The sequence below is a fragment of the Phoca vitulina genome, unplaced genomic scaffold, assembly GCF_004348235.1.
Source record: "Phoca vitulina isolate PV1807 unplaced genomic scaffold, GSC_HSeal_1.0 scaffold6, whole genome shotgun sequence".
Classification (NCBI taxonomy): domain Eukaryota; kingdom Metazoa; phylum Chordata; class Mammalia; order Carnivora; family Phocidae; genus Phoca; species Phoca vitulina.
Genome location: NW_022589709.1, coordinates 45,423,614 through 45,430,860, shown reverse-complemented (window position 1 = coordinate 45,430,860; position 7,247 = coordinate 45,423,614). Strand labels below are relative to the sequence as shown.

Sequence of the window (7,247 nt, the reverse complement as noted above, 5' to 3'; positions counted from 1 at the left end):
AAAAAAAAAAAAAAAAAAAAAAAAAAAAAAAAGATTTATTTATTTATTTATTTATTTGAGAGAGAGTGAGAGTGTGAGTGGGGTGAGGGACCGAGGGAGAAGGAGAGCATCCCAGGCAGACTTGCACTGAGCGTGGAACCTGGCACCAGACTCAATCTCACAACCCTAAGATCATGACCTGAGCTGAAATCAAGAGTCAGACACTCAACCGACTGAGCAAACCAGGCGCCCCGGCAGTGCAACTCTTAATAAATTCTCATCCATAAGACCCAGTTGCCCCAATTTCTATTTTCCAGTGACTTCCCAGGTACTTACCATGACTCACTTTGCAGTCTTGTAGAAATGAGTCACCATATTTGCTCCAGTTAAAAATAAAGATGCTCCTGTTGAAGTGGGGGGGAGGACCAAAGCTCCACCCCCCGACCCCCCAGCTGCTCTTCCCTCAGCCCTTTGACAATTCCTTGAGCCCTGGAGCACCATTCAAGAACCACTAGATTATGCAACTCTTAACATACAGCAGAGTGGAATTTGAAGCAAGTACTGAGATGCCTAGCTTCAACTCAGGGGAGTCTTAGGAACTTTACTTCAGGCCTTCTTTGGGATAAAAATCATACATTTTATCTGTCTTAGTGGAAACCCTCAGTTATGCTAGTCACATGGTGAATATGATAAACATTGGGTAGTGTTTAGTAGCCTATCCAACATTTTTAAAGCCTTTACATAATTTGACTTTTATATCAGATAACGTAAGCAATATCCGTTATACTTTATGGTGGGGGAGATTAACAATATATGGTTAAGGAACAAATTAGGGACTGGAACAAGCTTTCACTCATACACAGTCCATTGTCTTTGCCATCTTAGTACGTTATTTCTGGAAGTAAATATCTCAAATGTTTTATGTTTGGAGGAAGTGGTGTTAGTGAATGTTCCACGGGCTTCTGTTGAGTCGGCCCCGGGTAAAATCATGAAGTAGGGCAAGTTGATCCTGTGACCCCCTTAACTCTTTGTATCCCCTGCAGCACCAACTCCCTTTAGTTGTCCAGTCTCCCCATGATAATGTGAAGACTACCTGTAATTAGAACAACTCTCCACCACTTGGGATTTAGTGGCTTAAATCTTTTTCTTAGATTGTCTTCATGAGAATAGAACATTCCTGGCCAGGAAACTTCCTAATGGAGCAGGATAGGACACCTGGGTGAATGGCATTTCTAGGGCTCCTCACATCACCATAATTTTGTGTGGTGCTACACCAAGTGAAAATAAAGGATCACCATAGTGTTATTACCATGTGAGCAATGAATTTGATGTATTGCTCCAGTAAAAAACTTTGCAAAGTATGGTGGGATATTTTAACCTGCCTGTAATTGCTTGCTGCTCTCTTGGCAGGGGTTGTGTTTCACTACAGAGCGGCGACCAGCAGGTATACTCTGAATTTTGAGGCGGCACAGAAGACTTGTTTGGATGTTGGAGCAGTCATAGCAACCCCAGAGCAGCTCTATGCCGCCTATGAAGATGGATTTGAGCAGTGTGACGCAGGCTGGCTGGCGGATCAGACCGTCCGGTGAGAGGTCTGGGGGCCTCAGGCTGTAATTCATTCATCTGAGAGGAAGAATCAAGTGCTACTGACTAGTCTTTTATTTCCCCAGGTATCCCATCCGGGCTCCCCGAGTAGGCTGTTACGGAGATATGATGGGGAAGGAAGGAGTCAGGACCTACGGATTCCGTTCACCTCATGAAACTTACGACGTGTACTGCTACGTGGACCACCTGGATGGTACGATGTTTAAATTTCTAATGCTTCCTTCGAACTCAGGAAATTGAAGACAGACTGGGAGCACGTAGGACTAGAGCAAGTTTTCATACGTGTTTGGATTCCAAGCAGCAGCATTTAGTTTAAATGACCGTATGATTGTGGTGAAATAAGCTTAAATTAAAGTGGAAAGAGAAGGAGGAGTGTACAAATGGTTATGCAGGTTAGAAATGTCTTCAGTTAATGGCAGGTTTTCTTTCAGGCATGCTGCTGTTGGACTGTTTCCAATACACTTTTAGAGCCTTAAGAATAGAAAGCTGGACGGGTGGTACCTATTCTTGTGAGAACTTCAGGTAAAGTCCTGTGATGACAAACCACTGTGAATCCAAGTGCTGATAAACACCCCGAAGCTCAACTAAATAGCTGAAACTAGCCCAGGAGGGACTGTCAGGTTTTACTTCTTTTCCTGTTAACTTTGCTGCACTAATATTCAGGGCAATTGTTCATTCATTAAAGAAACCACCGACCGTATGCTGGGTGCTCTGCTAGTTGTTAGGGATATGAAGCCAGGGAGGATAAAGGCCTTGCTTTTAAGATGCTTACAGCCTGATTGATTTTGGCACAATCATCTCTCACTTGGCATGAGTTAGAGGTTCTTAAAGACAAGTATGAGTTCAATAGTGGCATCCAAGGGGCACAGTACAGTTTTATTGTAAGACACATGGAACAGAAGTTTCTGTGACTTTTGAAATGGAGTCTCCTTTGTATTAACAGGCAGCTTAAAGTCTAAATATATAAGGGGGAGTTCTGAATTGAGTTACTCTTTTAATTTTGGCTGGGTGCATATAGAAAGATAATCTCAATTTTCTTATGTGTAAAATAAAGAGGTTGGACTAGATAATTTCCATGGTCCCTTCCAACATTAAAATTCTATGATTCTGTGAATTGAATAAACCACCTCAGAGACAGAAAGCTAGAAACTAAGCAGCTTATATTTTCCTAATGCCCTGACCAAATTTGAATAAGAAGCCTGGCTTACCAGAAGGCTGCTTAAGTGGGGTTCGCTAGCATCTTAACATTCTTATTATAACTGTCCTTTAAAGCTGGTAAATGTATTTTCTAAAGTAGAACTTCAGATACTAACCATTTCCATTTTTGCATAGGGACGAAGGGAAAACATACAAAATCCAACCTATGATATATATGTGATATATATATTGAATTTTGAATATAAAATATATGTATATATACACAGAATTTGAATGTTTTTGTTTGGGCACATAAAAGTTGAAAGAGAAAGGCAGAAGAATCAGTATAACTACTAATTCAAGCACTGACTGAAATTTCTGTGAGCAGAGTAACAAGGTTTTTCATTGTTTTATAGAAGGAATTTAACAGTTCTGAAGGATATTCAGTATGTTTACAGTGACATTGTTCTGGAAATTTTTTCTTCCATGTTTTTTGTCCCTTGGAATAATTTGCAAATCTCTGGACACTGGTTTTTTCTCTCTTGACCTGAAATTGGACTGGTGTGGTGGGGGAGGTTAGAGAGGCCTTTGCGACTGGCGATGAATGAGGAAGATCACAAGATCACTCTTATAAAGGTCTCTCTCCTTCCTTTACTGAAGTGTATGCCTCTCTTTGAAGTAAAGGCCATTGACTGAACTTTGAATTGATAAAAACTCTTGTGGAAAGTTCACTATATAAAGTTACATCTGATGTTTCAATTGCCACATCAATGACAGATTATTTGAAAGTAAGCCAAAATTCCTCATAAGAGAGATTTATTACTATATTCAGGGGTATCATAATTGCCACCTATATTTTATTGTATTTTTGACAGCCAAGTGTGTGTGTGAGCGTCAGTAAAAAATAGAGATATTGATGCAATCAGAATGCATGTGATGGAAAATATATCCAGTTATGAACTAAGGTGCAATAACTTTCGATCAGAAGCCAAATATTCCAGGTGGCCTAATGAAAAAGTCAATTAAGTGTAAAATGAAGCATAGTTTAAAAAGGTAATTAATTTTGTTTTAATTTAGTCATTTAAAATGAAAGGCATTTAGTTAACAGAATGTCAACCCTCTTTTTTTTCTTCTTGTTTTATAATGTCATATTCATTCTGTTGTATGTATTTCTTTATAAAATTCAAATAATTATACTCTATTAAATCCAGCTAGTTTAGGGGAGAAAAAAAAACTAATCTGGTTCTTATTCTAAGATGGTGATTATAGCACAGTTATACATACTAATGTAATATTCAATTCTATTTTTAAAAATAACCAGTAAATGTAAAACAGCAGTTATATTAGCTATATCCACAAGCCAGAATTCCAGTACGAGCCTGTATTTTTGGAAATGGTCTAGACATTGTGGTGGCTTATTAGCCATGATTCGGTAACAGAGCACTATTACCAAGAAATTAAGGGAATTAAGATTCTAAAGTAGGAAATCTAGAAATTAAGATAATCACAAAATAATCCTTATTAGAAAGTTTAATCTGTGTTTCCTGGTGAGGTAGCTTTGGAAAACATTGAGAGGGTTCCTTATTAGGAAGTTTAATTTGGGTGTCCTGGAAACATAGGTTTGGAGAACTTTGAGAGCATTTAGAATAGAGTTGAGATGATCATACAGTTCGGAAAATTGAGTAAAGGACTGGCATTATTTAGGAGTGGTAAAGACAATGCTGAGAGAGGAGTCTGGGGAGGTCGTTAAGGTCCCTGTAATTAAGAACAGGAAGGACCTCAACTGAATCCCAGCTCTGTCACTTACTAGTTGTGAGATCCTAAACAAGGCTTTACCTCTGTTTCAGTTTCTTCTTCTCTGACATAGCGACAATTAGAATACGTACTTTTTTTTTTTTTAATATTTTATTTATTTATTTGAGAGAGAGAGAATGAGAGAGAGAGCACATGAGAGGGGGGAGGGTCAGAGGGAGGAGCAGACTCCCTGCAGAGCAGGGAGCCCGATGCGGGACTCGATCCCAGGACTCCAGGATCATGACCTGAGCCGAAGGCAGTCGCTTAACCAACTGAGCCACCCAGGTGCCCTAGAATACGTACTTTTTAATCAGGGTATGAAAATGAGGCGAGTGAACGTGTAAAGCTTTTATCACAGTGCGTGTCTCAAAGTAAGTGCTCAATAAATAATAGCTTATGGATATATGAAAGGTTCTTTATTTCCACTGAATTCATAAAAAGAATAAATGACTTAAAATTGCAACTCTGTGAATTAGGTTCAATATAAGGAAAAATTTTCTGATAATACTGCAAAATGTAGAAATAATCTTGACAGACTGTAAAATTTCTTCTCTGGAGTGTTCTTAAAACTAGAATTTTTCTGAGATGTTCTGAATGCAATGTTCTGTCAAAGTCTGAGTCCTGGTACTTTGAAGTGTATAGAAAAGAACTGGAAATGGCTCATTTTATGAAGAAGGATGACTTTCATGTCAAGGCATTTTGAATACGATAAATTGCTTGAATATTACTTGAATATTACTAAGAATTAAAATTAATACAGTGACAAAACCAGAATTCCTGTGTTATCCCTCCTAAATAGTTTAAAGTAAGTTTATTCTCTGATTAGAATATTATATTCTTGACTAACAGTGTTCAGGAATCAATCTGGTATCTGATTCCTCATAGGAGGTCATGCTAGTGGGAGATTTAAATAATTCTGAGAGTGCTTTGTGAATTAATGCATTCTGTGCTGAAAACTGGCTGTTTGATAGGAAGTATGTGTGTCATAGCAAAACAAAATAAAACAAAAAAACAAACAAAAAACTATCCTAAATAAGATAGATAAGAGAATGTTGGAAAGAATGGTGGTAGGTGAGGTCAGTCTGCTTTCATTTTCATGGGTGACCTCCTTGCAAGTGAGTCAATACTTCCAGTCTCATCCCTAGACCCGACGAATGATTGATCTAGGAGCTTCTTGCTCCTCTGATATAGGCAACCTTGGGGACTTACAGCTCATCCTTCTATGGCCTATATTTTCTATGTAACCCTACCTTTGGCTATTACTTCTCCTGGAATAACTACTACCCTACTATTCTGATTTCCTGGCTTTCACATAAGGTTCCCAGCACTTTGATGTGTCTGTACTATGGGCTGTCTCCTTCATCTCATATCCTCTTCCTAAGTCCTAGTTGATTTTTCTCACCTTTACATCTCCAAACCTTGAATATATGACTAACCACCCCCAAATGTTTGCTTTGTCTCTGTCTCTCCCCTAAGACTGTGGCTTATGTATATCCCCACTATGTCCATGCTCCATAGATGGAATCACATAAATGTGTGAATTACTGAATTGACCTGCAAACTAAAAGTGCCCACTCTACTCGCCTTGCTTTGCACTTACCCCTTGGATAACTTCACCCCTCTCCAGGCTTAATCGCTATTCTACTTGCTTCCCAAATTTTCATTGCTCCAATTTCCTTATTAGTTTGTATAATGTCATACTTGTTCTTGTAGGTAAACTGTACATCAAATGCCTTGTAGGATGAATGGGGCATGAAAGTACACCAAAATAACAAATAAGTGAAAATGGAAATGTTAGTTTCTAGTTTTGCATGTTTAGCCCTGAATTCTCTTCTGATTTCCATACCCATGTTTCTAGTTTGTGAATCATTTCCGTGTCTCATCTCTGGTTTTGATTCTCACAGATAATCCCTATGCCTTTAACAGACCTTCAAGGGGCCTGTTTTACAACCATCAAAGAGCTTGAACACTGTGTCCATGTTCTTCTCCTACTCAAAATCCCATGGTGAATTTTCTGTCATCTTCCTCCTCAAGCATAAACTCTGCATAATCTTTGAAGTCCCCCAAACCTGCCTAGAGGGTAACCAATTCAACCTTGTTTCCCTCTTTCCAACATGACACGTGCACCAGCCCTCCACAGACCCTGTGTTTGCTCCCACCTGCAGTTCTGCTTTGGTCCTCTCAGAGAACATACACCCCTCAGCTTTCCAACACTCTGCTCTTCCCTGTACCTGAAAACTTACTGCTTCCAAGAGCCCATCTTTCGCTCTTCCAGATCACATGATTTCCTTAGTCTGAACTCCCTCTTCCACATGTTTGGTGTTTAATTGTCCTTTAGTTGCTATATAGTCACCGAATACAAAATGTGATCTGTTAGTTTTGTTTTGCCAAACTTCTGTAACTGCCTGTAGAGATAAGGCCATAAACATCTTCTCTACCTCTCTCAATCTCAATGAAGGACCTATTCCATTAATACGAACATAATAGTTACTCAAGAAATACTTGGTGGTAAATGCATTATTTTTTTCAGACTTTGTCTCTTTTGGAATACAATTACTACCACCCTTCCATTTCTATAATATTTGAAAAAAATGCTTCACTTTGTTCCCCAAATTTACTAAGAATCTATTTTTTTTCATCTTTATTTGATCACCATGATACTAATTTTTCTCTTTGAATTGCTCCTCTCACTCTTCTCCATGGTGTCTCTTAGAAAGAATTCCTTCCTAGCG

The 7,247-nt window shown here is 38.7% G+C and overlaps 1 protein-coding gene across 4 annotated transcripts in view; it reads left to right on the top strand.

Annotated features, from left to right (window-relative positions):
• The window catches only part of VCAN (versican), a 143,338-nt gene that overhangs the window by 46,466 nt on the left and 89,625 nt on the right, over positions 1 to 7,247 (top strand). For all 4 annotated transcript variants that reach the window (XM_032404046.1, XM_032404044.1, XM_032404045.1 and 1 more), the window contains 2 exons: positions 1,390 to 1,564; positions 1,650 to 1,777. In XM_032404046.1, the coding sequence (XP_032259937.1) occupies positions 1,390 to 1,564; positions 1,650 to 1,777 (303 nt within the window). The remainder of the gene's footprint in view (positions 1 to 1,389; positions 1,565 to 1,649; positions 1,778 to 7,247) is intronic.